Source organism: Microtus ochrogaster, chromosome 5 (genome assembly GCF_000317375.1).
Source record: "Microtus ochrogaster isolate Prairie Vole_2 chromosome 5, MicOch1.0, whole genome shotgun sequence".
In the NCBI taxonomy this organism is placed as follows: domain Eukaryota; kingdom Metazoa; phylum Chordata; class Mammalia; order Rodentia; family Cricetidae; genus Microtus; species Microtus ochrogaster.
In genome coordinates this window covers 34,477,785-34,494,640 of record NC_022012.1, presented here as the reverse complement: position 1 = coordinate 34,494,640, position 16,856 = coordinate 34,477,785, and the positions used below count along the sequence as shown (strand labels likewise).

At 47.3% G+C, this 16,856-nt stretch overlaps 1 protein-coding gene across 1 annotated transcript in view; it reads right to left on the bottom strand.

Moving 5' to 3' along the window:
* Nucleotides 1-16,388, bottom strand: part of Clmp (CXADR like membrane protein) — a 91,730-nt gene extending 75,342 nt beyond the window's left edge. Inside the window, exons 1-2 of the mRNA XM_026779089.1 lie at nt 16,362-16,388; nt 15,396-15,438 (exon numbers count right to left, since the gene is read on the bottom strand). Of these exons, the coding sequence (XP_026634890.1) occupies nt 15,396-15,438; nt 16,362-16,388 (70 nt within the window). The remainder of the gene's footprint in view (nt 1-15,395; nt 15,439-16,361) is intronic.
* Between the last annotated feature and the right edge of the window lie 468 nt (nt 16,389-16,856).

Genomic DNA, 16,856 nt, shown 5'->3' with positions numbered 1-16,856 from the left:
TCCTGTGTGTGCAAGGAGTAGGGGAGAGCCTCCTGTGTGTGCAAGGAGTAGGGGAGAGCCTCCTGTGTGTGCAAGGAGTAGGGGAGAGCCTCCTGGGTGTGCAAGGAGTAGGGGAGAAGCATCATCTGTCTACAAGTCTAGGCATAAGGGCTTGGTGGAGGATCAGAGCAGTTTGTATTAAAGTTGGGAAGGCCAGACTAGTGGCTGACTGATGAGTTAGTTCTGAGACCCATAGCTAAAAGAGATAAAAGTATTTATACTTAATTTTGTATGTTTATGGCAAGGCCATTGTTCACTTTAGTCGCACTGTATGTATAGAGAATTCTGCCAAACAGAGGAATGACAAGATTGTCCAAAACTTAAATTTATAGCAACAACATCCAAATGGGCCTCTCCGTTGTTTCTTTGCTAACACTGACAGTGGTGTGGTAACCATTCAGCCAGGTTTTCAGTGTTTGCTCTGAAATAATTCTAGGCAAACAAACACGAATGTGCTTGAGCTGGGGGCGGAGTTCACGCAGTAGGCGTGGATGGCACTTTCCTAGCACACACGGGTTTGATCCCTAGCATAACCAAGCCCAGAGGTGGGCACTCAGGAGCTGGAGGCAGGAGGAGTTCAAGGTCACTCAGAGCTAAGTGCTAAAGTCCAGGTCAAAGGGAATACCGGAGATTCTAGCTCAGGATTCGGTGCTTCCCGTGCTTCCGTGTGTACTTAACCACAATGGATCCTTCCTTTCTCTGGGCCAGTTCAGTTGTTTGTTTGTTCACTGTCCTCAGCACACTCAACTAGGTAGGTTTTGGTATCTCCATTAGGACATTTAAATTAGAAGGAACTCACTGATTGTGTTCTTTCAGAAAGAAAAGCTGATGTAGATAAGAGTGAGTCTCAGGGCTGCCCTTGAAACACTGTGATGTGTTGCTTAGACCTCCACCTCTTCTGAGAAGACATGACTTTGTCCATTTTCCTATTCCTAGGATCAAATATAGTATCAGTTATTTAATATAAAAACTGCACAATAAATCTGGATGGCTAAATGAAGTCATATTTGCATTAAGGGGCTTTTAAAACATGATAATAAATTCTTTAAAAGTGAATAGAAGTGAGCACAGGCTCCTCGGACTTGGAGCCAACCAGGGAATTTTTTTACGGTTTATTTATTTTTATTTTATGTGAGTTGGTGTTCTTCCTGCTTGTACATCTGTGTGAGGGTGTCGATCACCTGGAGTTGGAGTTACAGAGAATTGTGACCTGCCACGTGGGGGCTGAGAACTGAACCCCGGTCCCCTGAAAGAACAGCCCGTGCTCTCAACCATTGAACCCTCTCTCCAGCCCCAAGCAGGGAATTTTGTAACATGAATATATTATCACGTGGCTGAGAAAGAAAGGATGTCAGAGCAGAAGGGTCATGATCGCTGCGAAGTTCTAGAAAAAGCAACTATGAAAATGTGATGTTGACAGTATCGCTCAATGCTGTGCATGAGACAGGGCGCACCAACGAAACCAACACCTCTTCAAAAATAGAGACAGCATCTCTCTTTTTTACTTGTCGGTGAGAGGACGGTACAAAGCCCCCAGAGCAACTTCTGGTCTGTCACCAACCTTTTGAGGACATGGCATCATCTCCCAGGAGGATACGACCTAAGCAAGGATCTGACCTTGGTATAAACAGACTGCTAAAAACAGCTAGGCTGTAGCAAGATGTCTGCAGCCCAGCTCTGCATCTGGGAAAGCTGAAACCTTGAGCAGGTAGGTCCCTTTTCTCCTGAAGCCTTAGCTTATTCACCTATAAAATAAGAATAAAACTAACCTAACTTCTCAGCCTTATAAAAGATGCTTATAAAGCCTCCTCGATGTGTACAAACCCAGGATCCGGTACCTTACCCATCCTTGCCCTTGGCTATTCTTCACCCCAGTCCTAGCTGTGCTGCTCATAACAAACAGAGCTGACTGCTATTCTGTGTTTCAGCAGGTGCACAGAGGTCCACAGTAGTGTCCATGGTGATAGTCCTGAAGTACTGACTCCCTGTGGCATTGCAGCCAGCAAGTCTTCCTCTCTTCAGTGGCGTTATTGGACATCTCCTGCCTTCTTAGAAATCCAGACATCCTCGGTTATGGATGGTGTTTTGTTTCTTTTATCGAACAATGGTTTCTTTGGGTTTTGTCTTTAGTACTGGGGATCAAACCCAGCGCTTTGCATACGGTCAGGGAGTACTCTACCACTGTATCACCCCCCAGCCCTGATCTCCTGAAACGGGATCTCAGCGAAATGAGTCCGTGTAGCCCAGGCTGACCTCTCCCTGACCTCGTGTTTCCATTTCTTCATTTCACTCAACCCCAGGTCTCCAGGGATCTTACAACTCTCCCCTTTATCTTTTGTCATCCTAGAAACCCCAGAGCACAGGGTCGGCCTAGAGTCCGTGGTACCCGGTGCTCCAGAATCCATGAAAATGGAGACAACGCAAAGAGCAGAACACGCTCCCAGCCAGTGAGCACGCTGGACTGTTTAACATACTCTCAGTGACACACCTCCTCCAACAAGGCCATACTACTTCACAAATGCCATACCTCCTAATCCTTCCCAAACACTTCCCCTAACTGGGAACCAATCATTCAATGGGATCATTCTCACTCAAACCATCACAGCAGCTCAACACACACACACACACACACACACACACACACACACACATGTGCGCACACGCATGTGCATACGCACGTAGCAGAGGGGTTAATTGAGAAGAGGAAAGTAATTGGTGGGAAGGGGACAAGAAGGATGGATATGATGAAAATACATTATGTACATGTAACACACACACACACACACGTGCGCACACGCATGTGCATACGCACGTAGCAGAGGGGTTAATTGAGAAGAGGAAAGTAATTGGTGGGAAGGGGACAAGAAGGATGGATATGATGAAAATACACTATGTACATGTAAGAAAATGCCACAATAAAATCCATTGTTATATATATAATTAATATATGTTAATATTGTCTGTTAGCGTGACCCTTCCATTCGTTCCGCTCTCCAGCATCCTGCCGTGCTTTGGACACTGAGTGCAGCAATACCAACAGGCCAGGCAAGATGCGCCTCCTTGTGCAAAACATCAAGTCTGCAAATGACTTGTTCTTGCCTTGAGGGCCCAAAGGGGGAGCAGCTGGGCCCACACTCTGCGGAAATAGGTTTTCGGATCTAAGAAGGTTTTTCGTAGTTACTGTCTCCTTCCCAGGCACCAGGTGCCTCTTCTCCAACTTCATCTCTTTGCCCAATGCCAGGGTTCCGCTCTCTTCAGTGGGGTTGACTATAAATGGTCATCAAGGGGAGGCAGCCAGAACGCCAAGAGCTATGAGCCTGACAGAACTTGTGTATCAGCCTGACAGCTTCAATAGCCCAGAGTCTGCGAGGAATCCCAAATAGCCTCGGTTCCTTCCTCCTCAACCGCAGGCTGCGCGCCTGCCTCCTGGCCTTGTTTAAACAGGACGAGAGCAGGCTGGGTTTGCACTCAGAGGCCAGTGACCTTTTCCCAGTGTGGGAGGACAGGTCAGTAAGACTGGCTGGCCTGAATGAGAGCTGCTTTCCTGCTTTTAGGTCTGTCTGACTTTCAGACACAGAACGGTAGAGTTTTCATTATTTGTTTTAAAGTCAGACCTGTTCCTGGCTGCTGCGGACTTCTGGGTCCAAGGGCAGCGATCATCACAACTCCCATTACTGTGTGCCAGACTTGGTACTAAGCACTTTGGGGGTAAGGAGCGTACAGCATTTACCACAGCACTGGGCACACAGGAAGTACTCAATAAGTGATAGCCACTGTCATCAATAATATTTTTAAAAACCTTTTAAAATTATTTAATTTAGATTTATTTATTTTATGTCTATGAGTATTTTGCCTGCACGTGTGTGCACTGTAGATGTTTCTAGTGCCTGTAGAAGGCAGAATTGGGGGCTAGATCTCTAGCCCATAAGTAGTTTATTTTTATGTATGTATATGTGAGTTTTGCCTGCGTTTAAGTCTGTGCCTGAGGAGGAAGAAGAGGGTGTCTGGTCCCCCGAAGCTGGAGTTACAGGTATCAACTGCTGTGTGAGTCCCATGGAGGAGTGGTCTGTGCTTGTAACCGCTGAGCCATCTCTCCAGTCCCACGCCAACCTTTTTTAAAAATTTTAAAATTACATTTCTTCATTATGCATATATGTGTGTGTGCTTGCGCCCTCGTGGGCCATGCACACTGGAGATCAGAGGACAACCTGCGGGGGTGGGTTCTCTCCTTCCGCCACGTGGATCCTGGGATCAAACTCAGGTTGCCAGGTTTGGTGGCAACCTTACCCACTGAACTTTCTTGCAACCCTCGCCAATAATCTTTTAAATTTTAACTTAATTAATTGTGTGGTTTTTTTTTTTTTGAGACAGGGTCTAACCATGTAGCTCTAGGTGGCCTGAAACTCAGAGATCTCCCTGATTCTGCCTCCTTAGTGCTAAGTTAAAGGCAGGTGCCCACTATGCCTGGTTTCCTCATCAACAGCATTACAGATCAATTCAAAGGGATATTTTTTATCTTTTTATTATTGACAACTGATAAAAATCTGATGCTCTGAAAGCAGAAGGTCTCTTCATATCTATAGTTTTATCTATTTTTAATTATGGGTATATGTATGTATGTATGCACATGCCTGCAGGGTCCAGAAGAGGGCATCAGAGTCCCTGGAGCAAGGGTTAGAGGCAGTTGTGCACAGCGTGGGTGCTGGGATCTGAACTCAGATCCTTTGCAAATGCAGTGTGTGATTTTAACTACTGAGCCACCTCTCTAGCCCTAGAAAGTTCTTTGTAAAACTGATTGTAGGCTGCCAACTTGCTGAGGTCAGAAATGAAATCAGGGCTGGGGAAACCTTTTTCTCCAGTGGCCTGGGATCTGAAAAACATTTCAGCTGAAGGTGAACCCCATGGCTCATTTCTTGGCCCACTCCACCACCCTATGCCGTGTCTACTGTGTGTTTTGTGCACTTTCTTAGATAGCATCCTGTAGAGGGAGGTCCACAATACGCCTCAGATGGTGCTGTAACTTCACATTGACACTGGGGACGGGGCATCTTGGCTTCAGTAGATGGCACCCAGGGGCTGCCATCAGATGGACACTCTCCCTCTATAGTGGGTTTGAATGTCTTCGTTCAGGAGTTTTCTCTGAGACCCTTTCTTTCCAGAAGTGGAAATTGGGGAGCTGGTTGAGCTACTTGGCTTGGATACTGGGCTGCTGGAATCTGGAACTTGGGAGCTGTTTTTCTATTCTTCACTCAGCTGCCCTGCACTGCCCAGGCAGGTAAGATAGCTGGCCATCTATGCATAGCCACTCTTTCTCTCCGAGTACTCCTCTTCCAGGGAGCCCTCTGGGATGAGCTCAGATCTGGAGACACTTCCTTCTGGCCCTGCCCTGTCTCCGTGACATCTAAAAGGTTCACCAACTGCTACTTGTGCTCCTATTTGCAATTTTCTGGTGTCGATGCTGTGCCACACTTTTAACATCGTGTTCCTCTCGGATTTGTATGTCCCAGTAGCCCAGGAGTCTTTTAAGAACACGAAGTCCCGGATCTATTCATCTTCCCAGCTCCCCACCCCTGCCCTGCTCCTCCCCTGCTCCTGCTGTCCTCACCGCAGAATCTAACGTGGGCTATGCTACCCACATGCAGCCTCCAGGATCCGGCATATGAGATGATAATGGGGAACTCTCTGGTCTTCAGACACCTTTACTACATAGGGCACCAGAAGAAAGGGATGGACAGCATGGAACTACGGCTCCCCAAAAGATCATGTGTCTAATCTTTGCACTCTGAAAATGAGTTACTGGGCCCCAGCTGCGGAATATCCTTACAACCCTGGGGCTCCCTGGACGCAGCTGGACTTCAGAGGTCCAGGGGGAGGTACCAGCGAAGTATATTCTCTTTGGTTGTGAGGGACTCTGGGACTCCCAGGGGAGCCCACAGGCCTCATATATATTTATGTGAACTTAAGATGCTAATGAGCGTTGTAGAGCCAAGCGCCCCACTGTGTTTTGTGAGTAGTCGGGTCTGCTCTTAACATCAGCTTCTTTGTGTGCGGGGCCGTAGGTTCAAATTGCAGATCTGAGCTTGGAAGTGCAGCTGACATGGACACCTGCCAGGCCAACAGCAGAAGCAGAGGGGCTCCAGCAGGAAGCAGAGCCAAGTGCACTGCGTCTTCAGCTTGGCTGAGATCCGCGTGTCCATCTCCCAGGGTCCGGGAGGCAGTGCCTGGCAACTATTAGATGGGGAGTTTGGACCCCATTGCTAGGGAAGCCCCCCAACGATTGAACCCTGCGGACATTCCTCCCTAACAGACCAGCTTTGCTAACCTCAAAGCCTTGTTTTTCTTGTTTTCTGACATGGGACCTGAAAATCAGTTCATTGTCACCTTATAGACCACCTTCCTAGTGCTGCCTGATGTCACCCCGGTTCCAGGTTAGTGGTCAATTTCAGTCAGTTCATCATCAGACAGAGACTCTGCCAGGCATTGGGTATAGTGGGATGAATGAGTCAGACTTCCTCCTCCCAAATATATGGTGTGGGGACAGCCACTAGTTACTGTGTTTGCCGAAAATCGAGCAGTGAGCAAGAGTCTTCTTTAGCACAGCAAATAGCAGCCACCCTGCTTGGGAGGGATGAGTAAGGTTTCCCAGAAGGGCTAACTCCTGAGCTTCGCCCTGAAGGTCAAAGAATCATCTGGTACAAAAAGAGATGGGAGGAGGTTTGGGAGGTGGCTCAGTTGGCAAAGTGTCTGCTGTGCAGGTATGAGAACCTGAGTACCAACCCCCAACAAGCACATAAAAAGCTGTGCATGATAGTGGGCACCTCTAATCCCAGTTGCAGGGAAGCAGGGAAACAGGATTTGGAAGCTGGCGGAGCAGCTACTCTAGCTGAACTGGTGAGCTCCAGGTTTAGTGAGAGAACATGTGTCAAAATATAAGGTACAGAGCAACCGAGGAAGACACTGGCGTCAACATTCTGAACACTACATAAGTGCCTGTGTGTGCGCACACACATATACACGCACACATGTATTCGTATATGTACAAGGGTGGGCAGGAAGAGCAAAGTGTGCTCTCAGTATAGAAAGAACACGCTTGAAGACCAGACTTGAAAGGGTCTGGCCTGTGTGGCGAACCCCAAGTTCTGAGGAAGCCAGGACTGTACCTCCTACTCTGGAGGCAACAGGTGGCCAAGATCTGCACTGAGGTGGTCAAGATCTGCACTGAGATTATGGGCAGCCTGGTCACTGAGCCAGAAGGACTTTCTGGTGTATGCTAAGCTGCACTAGGAGGGGTAGGCACCGGGGATGGGAGTGATTGTGGACTCTTGTACCAATTCAAGCAAAAGAAAACTATTTGAAGAGAGAAGCACAGAGACACTCAGCAGTTATTAGGTAACTTGGATAAGAAGGACAAAACAACAAATAAAATAATAATCAGCTACATTCATTCTTAGCTTTTTACTACACATATCCTTCCAGTCTAAATATATTTTAAAAGTTGTATTCCTCATAGGAAGTAACAGGTTTCCTCCATCCTTTTCAGCATTGATAAGATAGATACTGGCCCTCCAGTCCTGAGGTCGTTATTAATCAGCATTGTGTCATGAGCAGTTATCCAAGCCGTAGAATCTCTCTTGTATCTGTTTTCCTGAGAACATCGTACTCGGGGCTTTGGGTCCAGGGCTGGCTGTCTCTGAACCACTTTCCTCTTTGGGGGTTTCCAACCCATGCTGATGGTTTACACTGCTACCTTTAGTATATAAGTTTTTGGGTCGTGTACGCATTTCTGTTCTTTTAACTGTGCTTTAGATCCTCATACATGATAGGTAAGTTTCTTCCTCTACTACACCTCCGGCCTACTGGTCATTATGTTAGATCATGTCCATAGCCGAAGTTTCTGACAATGGACTCAATGGGCCAAAATTATAAGTGTTTTTTAAATTGCCAAATCAGACTTTTAAACATCCCAAAAGGTTTGTACTGTTTAACATCTCTCCCCTGAATGAGTAAATACATCCATATTTCTAGAGTGACAGTCCAGGTGGGCCATGTCTCCTCACCATTCCGAATGTCAGTTCTTCAGGGAGCACCATCAGTGACCCCTCCCCACCAGATCTGGGTCAGTAGCTTCAAAGTCCACTGTATTTTCCCAAACTTCTCTGGGATAACTATCAATAAGGCAGGCATGATTCGCTTTTCCCTCCTGGAACAGAGTGATAGGTTTTGACCACTCAAGAATAAGCCCGTGTCTCTCTATGGAAGACACCTAGTGTCTTTCTATGGGGGCAAGTTATGTCAGTTACAGACTGCTTCATAATGGGGGACGTCACATAACATCCCAGTTTCTCTGCAGAAGTCCCAAGATATAATCTGCTCTTCCTTCCTTCCTTCCTTCCTTTCTTCCTTCCTTCCTTCCTTCCTTCCTTCCTTCCTTCCTTCCTTCCTTTCTTCCTTCCTTCTTTAATTTTATTTTAATTTTTTAGTTAGGATAGGGCAGGAATGGGCACATCATCTTATTTGAAGAGGCCAAAGGTGTGGGATCCCTCTTATAGGTGGTTCCGTGCCACTTGATGAGGGTGCTGGGAATCGAACTCAGGTCCTCTGAAAGAGCAATAAATGTTCTTCACATTTGAGCCATCTCTTTAGCCCCTTTACCGTATTTTTTACGTGAGTCAGACTGAACTGTGATGCTAGTAGTTTTATACGGATGTGTTCACATACCTAAGTAGATGTAGGGCGATTTTTCATACATACCAGAAGGAAGGTTGAACGTAACAACCACAAGGGAACCATGACATGCCCGGCTGGTTACATTTTAATGTGTGCTCTCACTTGGAGAACTGAGTCACAAAGGGAAAGAGCATAGGCTTGGCAGTCTGAGGCTGCTCCAGCTTTGTTACCTCTGAGAGCCTTGGCGTCCTCCTGTGCGACACTGGAGCTCCCACACGTTTTTTTACAGATAGAAAAACTGAGACTCAGGGCCACGGCATCTGCCTAAGATCACGGAGCTAATACGCAAGTGGCACCATCCTCCCCCTCCTCCCCAGCAGATTAAAATCCAAGCTTAGACTCTAAACCTTCCTCCCCCACACCCCTTATTTCTGTTTGCTTTGTTTTGTTTTTTGCTGTACTGAATGTTGAAACTAGGGCCTTATACATGCCAGGCAAGTTCTCTATCATGGACCTACACCCCTAGCCTAGCATGTAAACATCTATGAATTTCAGCTTTTTACCTGAAGCAGAGGCCAAAGCCCCATCCTCTGTACATTCTTCTTGCACACATTTGAGTGTTCTTCCCACCACGTATGCCATCTCATATGACCTTTCTGCTTGTCCCACTCCAGGGATAGGAAGTAGTTAGACTTTGCTTTTTTCATAGTATGCACAACAGGAAATTGTGATTGTGTTTATCTTTTCTATTAACAGAAATAAGATGGCCAACCGGAAGGGATGACATCGGCCAAGATGGTCGGGACAAACCACATTCATTCCGCTTTGAATATGGCTCCTTTTTCATCTGTATGCAACAGCACTGTCTCCTGAAATAAGATGTTTCACATCCCTGACATTGGGTCTCCTTGAGCTGTTTTGGTAAGCACTGAAAAAATAAACACGACCTCCTTCTTGCTGACTCCTCTGGAAGAGGTGTCCGGTCTTTCGGGAGACATCACAGTGCACAACCTCATTCTCGGGCTTCCTCTAGCTTCTGAACAATGCCCTCTGGTTATGGGCAGCACCCCAAACCCTGAGGAGTCTCTGTTTAAGGCCCTGAGAGTCACCTTTTATCTAGAAATTAGGGGAAAGTTCGGGGTTTTAAAAACTGGTTCCTGGGAGTTATTTAACTCATACCTTCTTACTCAACCTCACATTTCCCCTGTTGGCTGGAGCCATCTGGTTTGTGTTCATTGTGAAAGATGATAGCGGGATGTTACCCTTTTGAGAGTGCAGGCAGGGAGAGGGGGGCAGAGGGTTCTCTACCTCTGCAGCTTTTCCTTCGATTACCCTGCCTCACAAAGGTGGCTGGAAATGTTTTCACTTTGGCTGCATTCCGATTTGCTTGGGGGCATTGCCTTCGTCAACAAAGACTGCACGCATGTGGAGTCTCCTGGGGGAGGAACTCCATGGGCCACATACATCAAAGAGGACTTCAAAGGGAGATGTTTGTCATCTGCATACAGAGTAAGTCACTCTGAAGGGTCACATCCTGGTCCCTGTCCTCAGGTGGATAATTTAAGGTGCAGACAGTTTTTGGCTCCTTCAGCAGTGAGTTTCCTACGCAAGATCGTTTCATGATCCTGACAGTAGGGTCTAAACTGGTGCAGCTGGTCCAGGGTGAAGCAGCGTTCACACTGCAGCAGTACAGGGCCTCCCAGCCGCCCAGGGAAGAAAGTATAAAGACAAGGCCGTGCGTGAACATGGAAAAGGAAAGAATATCAAACACACACATACAACACACACACACACACACACACACACACACACACACACACACTGCTCGTTTGTAGCCGCTGCCTTTCTATACTGGTTGAAATGCCAGTCTTTTGAGGAATAAATTTAATAAAAGAATGCTGATTTGCAATTTAGTTTACATCTATAGCTAGCAATATTTTAACAGCGAGTTTCTGGTTTTGTGCCTGCATTTTAAATTTTATTTATTTATTGATTGATTGATTGATTGATTGATTGATTGATTGATTGAGACAGGGTTTCTCGGTATCGCCCTGGATGTCCGGGAACTCACCTTATTGACCAGGATGACCTCGACAGCAGAGATCTGCCTGCTTGCCCCCAGAGTTGGGATTAAAGGTGTGTGTCCCCCCCCCCCCCACAGCCTAGTGCCACATTTATCCTCAAAACGCTGTGGATCCCTGAAATATAAGTCTGAGAGACACTAACCCAGGTACGACTCTACTTCAAATAAAATTTTATTTAGTCAGTAACTAGATTCCTTTTTGAGTTATGCAAGACCACGTAGGTTTGTCCACAGGTATTCACAAGGAACGGATATGTCTGGGAGGTGAAAGAGACACCGATGGCCAGGAAACTAGGTGTTCTGTGAAGTTCTGACCAAGACCAAGACAGAACTAATGGGATCCCAGCTGCCAAGACACGCCCCCTCCCATTTCCCTGAGAACTATCTACTCTCCTTCACAATGTCTGTTCTCTCTTACCCCTTCAGCACCTGCAGGGATGGGGAGAGATGGAAGCTGCATCTCCGCCAGGGCAGCTCTACCGGAATCAGCCGGGCACATCAGTGGAGTAAACAGTGTGAGAAGACATTGTAAGCGCTGTCTCAGCTCTGCACCACACACGCGAGAATCACCCACCACACACGCGAGAATCACCATGCTGTGCAGCGTGTGGACACTTGGTCTGTGGCAAGCATGTGAGACCCTAAGGTTGAGCCCTTCCCTGAGGCTGAGGACACGGGAGTGAGCGGTCATTCACTTGTTCCACATTCTTTGAGCTTTAAGTGTTGGGCACTTTGAGGATACGGAGAGATGGACCCATGTCTTCAGAGAGCTCACAGCTCAGCAGGTGACAAAAGCCATGTTTGTGAGAGCTACATTTGAAAACTGGGCCTAAAGAACTTAGGAATTTAGTTTGGAGGTCTTTGGCAGAGGAGAGAGAGGGGACACCCCGGGGGAAAGATGGCATTCAGGCCATTTAGGCTGTCTTGGAGCAAGCCTGGACTTTGGATTCAGAGCCCTCCACCCCTTGAAAGCTTCAGTGTTTTAGGGCGTTTTTCCTTCTTTTGGTGCAATACCCATCTGGGGTTTGAAGTGAGGGAGAGTAGGAAGTGGACATCAACCCAGTACCCCCTGCGTTATGAAAGCCCTCTGTAGCACACAGAGCATGTCCCAGGGCATCTCCATTGGAGCAACTGTGATCACCCTCACGAGCACCCCTTCACAGAAGGGCGGAAGGGGCAGTATCAGACCTCATCAAGACCCCAGCCACACGGGCTCCTTCCAGCACTCTTCCACCCAGCTGTCTGCGACTCTGCCCCAGCTGTATGTGGTCTGGGAAACGCTAGAGAGCACAGGAAGCGGAAAGTGAATGGAAAGTGAAGACTCCATCCATGCGGTTTTAAAGGGGGGTGGGGATTCCTTCCCTATGCTGGGGTGGGACTGTCCAGTGATGCATCTGTTTGGAGGATCACCTACTTTCCTGTATGTCACCCTCCACCCACACTCCTGTAAGTAAGCCCCGTGATCTCATTGGTTCACTAAGCTAGACTTGGGTGGAATCTTTTCTTCGGTCTGCCATTGGTGCCATGTCTCAGGCGAACAGACTTTTCTTCACATCTCCCTAGGACAAGTGATGCGATGTCCTGTGCCCTGGGTGTCTGCTGGTGTGGCATTCCACCTCCTCTGAGTGAGGATCCTGAGAAAAGAATGGAAGCTACGGCACTAGCCTCCTTGGGCTACATTGTCCTTAACCTTAGTCCAAAGAACTTGATGGTAAATTTATTCTTGAACTCAGATGAAAGGTTCATGAGGGATCCAAGGAAGCCAAGCGAGAATGGAAATGTGGTCTGTGGCCCTGAGATGAAAATAAATCAGAAAGCTAGTCTCAAGTCTAAAGGAAGCGCTGGAGGGATGGCTCAGCAGTTAGAGTTCTTGCTGCCCCTGCTAAAGACCTTGGTTCTATTCTCAGCACCCATATGGCAGCTCACAACCATCTTTAATTTTGCTTCCTGGGGATCAGATGCTCTCTTTGGGCCTCCATGAATATTATGCACACACATGCTACAACATATTCATGTAAACACTCATACACACAAAACAACAATAATTTAAAACCAACAACAGCAACACTAAGGAGGTTGACAGGCGCTACAGAACCAGGACTATACCTCAGTTTACCTTTCACCATGACTCAGACAGGATCAGAGGCAGGCTTTCACCCACTCTCCTGAATCCGTCTCTCTTCCCTCACATGAAGATGAGACCCTCAGTGAACGTGGTGGTGCACACATTTGACCCCAGCACTTCTGAGTTCAAGATCAGCCTGTTCCTACATAATGAGTTCCAGGACAGCCAGAACTACATAGTAAGACCCTGTCTCAAAAAGACTCCAAACCCCAAAACTAAAAAGATGAGAAACCAACCAATCAACCAAACAATCAACCAAACAACCAACCAACCAACCAACCAACCAACCAACCAACCAACCAACCAACAAAAAAGACGAGAACCTGGAAAGCTCATTCCTCGGAGGCCATGCTTTTTTGGACTTATGAATTTACAACAACTTCATTGTGGTGATGGCTTCATGGCTGTATACATGCATCCAAATTTATCCAACTGTATACTGAAATGCATAAAGTATATCATATGCCTTTTATATTTCCATGAAGTTCTTTTCTAAAACCACTTTGGACTATTATCAAATGTCTTCCATGGAGGGATGCTCTTAGTGATTCTGCTACTCATGAGGCTGCAGAGAAGAGCCTTCATTTTTAAGTCACTCTTTGAAGGACGCCAAGCATGCCATTGTGATAAAGATGCTCAAACCCTGGACATATAAGCTTGCATTTTCTCCCTCGAGGATTCCCACTGCCTCCCATCCCTTCCCTCTAGTGTTTTTCTGATTTCAGTCAGAGAGACCCAAGTTCACGCTAGCTTCCTGCCCCTGAGTATACCTGGAAACATGACTTCTCTGAGTTTCATCACTGGCTGTTCTACAAAATGGCGCTACTTCAGAATCCTGATGGGACATTAACTTGGACTGTGTATCAAGGGCTGGCGCATGACATGACCCAAATTAATGATGGATGGTTCTATGATGGCGAAAACCAGGGAGAGAAGTGTCAAGAATAATGAGAAGAAGGGGAAGAAGATAAACATTAAAAAAAAAGAAACCAAACTTCTTTAGGTACTTAGGGGGTTTCTGACTTGGGAGGCAAAGGCTGGTGGATCTCTGTGAGTTCGAGGCCATTCTGGCCTCCACAGGGAGTTTCAGGACAACCAGAGCTACATAGTGAGACCCTGTCTCAGAAAAAATGGTTAAAGGGTCTAGGAGGAGGATGTGAGGCAATGATGAAGCAGAAAGGACGTGGCTTCTGAAGCTTCCTAGCCTTGTGTCACTGGACAAGCCACTCGATCACCTCTGTGCCTCAGTTCCCATATTTGTTAAAGGTCCATGGATAGATACTACATACTTTAGGGAGAACTTGTTTTGCATGAGGTGACATGCACACAGACATGGCAGGCACAGGGCCTGCCACAGATAAAGGTTTAAAATACATCTTAAAGTGCAAAGCGATAAATCTCTGTGTGCTCAGTTGGTGGCAGCTGCCGGGAAAGGAGACTCCCACTCTGAGAAGAAAGTCATTCCTCATGCTGAGAGCTGTCTGAAGAAGAGATATTTGCAGGTCCCGAGATCTTTCTTGCTTGTGTGTGCATTCAAACTCAGGGCAGAGTAGTCCCTGAAGGGGATTTCTCTTGGGTAGAAGGTGGGCTGGGCAGTCTCCAGAGTTCTCAGCAAGTCTACTTTGAACATGCATCAGTGAGACAAATGGCCTGAGTTCCTGCCCTAATGTGACAGCTTACTTGCTAGCTCTATAACATCAAACTAACTGACTGACCGACTAACTAACTAACCAGCTGACTAACATCTGACTACCCCTGTGTTATGGCAGCTTCGTCTATCAGATGGGATCTCGACGGTACCTACTCGATATTTGTTCTGTAAAGCTCAAGCGAAATCACACATTGAGATCGTTGCAGACTGTCTAATGATCTTCTATTCTGAACCGTATTGCTATGAGCCGTGCAGACAAGAGCACCTGTGTGTCCACCATGCAGATGTGCGTGGAGAATCTCTGCCAGACAATGCTCTAGGCTCAGGGGTATAGAGGAAAAGACAGAAAGGAAGTCTAGGCTATGGTAGAAACTGACACTAAAGGGCTGGGAATTTAGCTCAGTGGTAGAGCATTTGCCTAGGAAGTGTAAGGTCCTGGGTTCAATCCTCAGCTCCAGAAAACCAAACTGATACTAGACAAAAGTGCCTTCCTATAGACAGATGCTGTGAGGTTCTCCCTCCCCACAGTAGCTCCCACGTTGAAATCTCAGCGCTGTGTGTGATGATTTTGGACAAGACCTTTGGAAGGTAATTAGGTCCTGAGGGGTGCAATGCCTTTTTTTTTTTTTGCACTGTGTGAGGGAGGACACAAAAAGAAAACAGCAAATGGCAATGCAATCCACAAGACTGCTCTCTCCAGACACTAAATCTGCCAGGAACTTTATCTTGGATTGCTCAGCCTGTAAAACGCCAAGAAATACATTTTTGTTCTTTATGGGCTACCAATCTCCAACAGTTTGTTACAGCAGCCTGAATGGGCTAAGACATACCTGAAAAGACGTGCGAAAAGATACTCAAGACTGCCGTGAATGTCTGGGAGAAAAATATAACAGGGCGAAGTGACAGTGACGTTTAAGGAGCAGGCGTCCTGGTTAGACTACAGAGCGAGTTCAGGGAAGGTCTCAGTGAGGCAATATGTGCCCTCAAACCTGAAAGGCAGAGAGCCAGGCTTGTAACCATCTGGGAAAGAACATTCTGGAAGTGGGGGCGGAGAGACCCTGAGGCAGAAGCCACTGTGGCATCATCGGGGGAAGAGGTCTTAGGGTTAAGCCGCACAGACTGGGGAACCTGGGAGATGGTTAGGCTTTGTTCATAGTGGAGGGAGGTCTCAGAGAGCAAAGGCTGGACAGGGACACAGATGCTACTAGCGTGCAGGTGACAGGGGCTGTTGCTGCCTGAATGAATTCCCATTGGAGAAGGGGTTTCGCTCTTGTCTCCACAGGCTGTGGCTCAAACCTCAACAGTAAGAGCCCTGGCTCTCACCTAGAGTGGAAAGAAGCCATTGGTCTGGGTCTCTCCTACAAAAGAGCACGCTAGGGCTCTGAAGCTGCAGTGTGGGAAGGGACCTAGCCATTCTCCCTCAGGATGGGCACAAAAGCCCAGAATGAGAGGCCTCGTAGCTTAGTCAGTTTCCATTGCTATAACAAAACAGTAACGCTGGTTAATATGTAAACAAAGGAAGTTTTTAGAAGTGAATATCCTGTATGTCTGAGGTTGAAACTCCTCTGGTTATGGTCTCATGGTAGGCTATGTCATTGAGGGAGAGAGAGAGAGAGAGAGAGAGAGAGAGAGAGAGAGAACTTAGTGAGACAGGAAGCAGGCTCACTCTTACAACATACCTCTACTGCGGGAATCATCCAGAGTCCTCAACAACTACCTTCCTCCCTTCCAAGTACAGCAACCATTAAAAGTCCCATCATCTCTGAACACTGCCACATGAGGGACCAAGCACCTACGATCAGAACCTTTGGGGAAAACCACATCTATGCCACAGTGCGTACCAACGCGCCCCAACACGACCTGAGACTCCCCCCACCCAGTCTGTGAGCTACCAATGTGCACTATTTCCAGAGTGAGGGCAGGATTTCGCAACAGCCTCCCCACCCACGTGTCCCCCGCCAACCCTCTGCTCCAGGCTCTCCGATGCTCCACACTCCACCCTGCACCCACGTCCAGTGCAATGCCTTCACGTGACTGTGCTCCTCCCTCACTACTTATCCTTGCTCCACTGCTAGAAGAACCTTCCATCTTTCTAACTGTCTTTTTGCAAAACCCCTAGTCCTGTCCTTGTCTATTCCATACATTTTGGCTCTGTTTGACACTGTTAGTCATTTTTATCTTCCTCTGTCCCCCTGACCCCACTGACATGAGCAGAGTCTTGAGTCATGTGTGGCTCCATATCTACCCACATGATCCAGCCGAGAGTCGCTACCTGACTGGAGAACATTTCC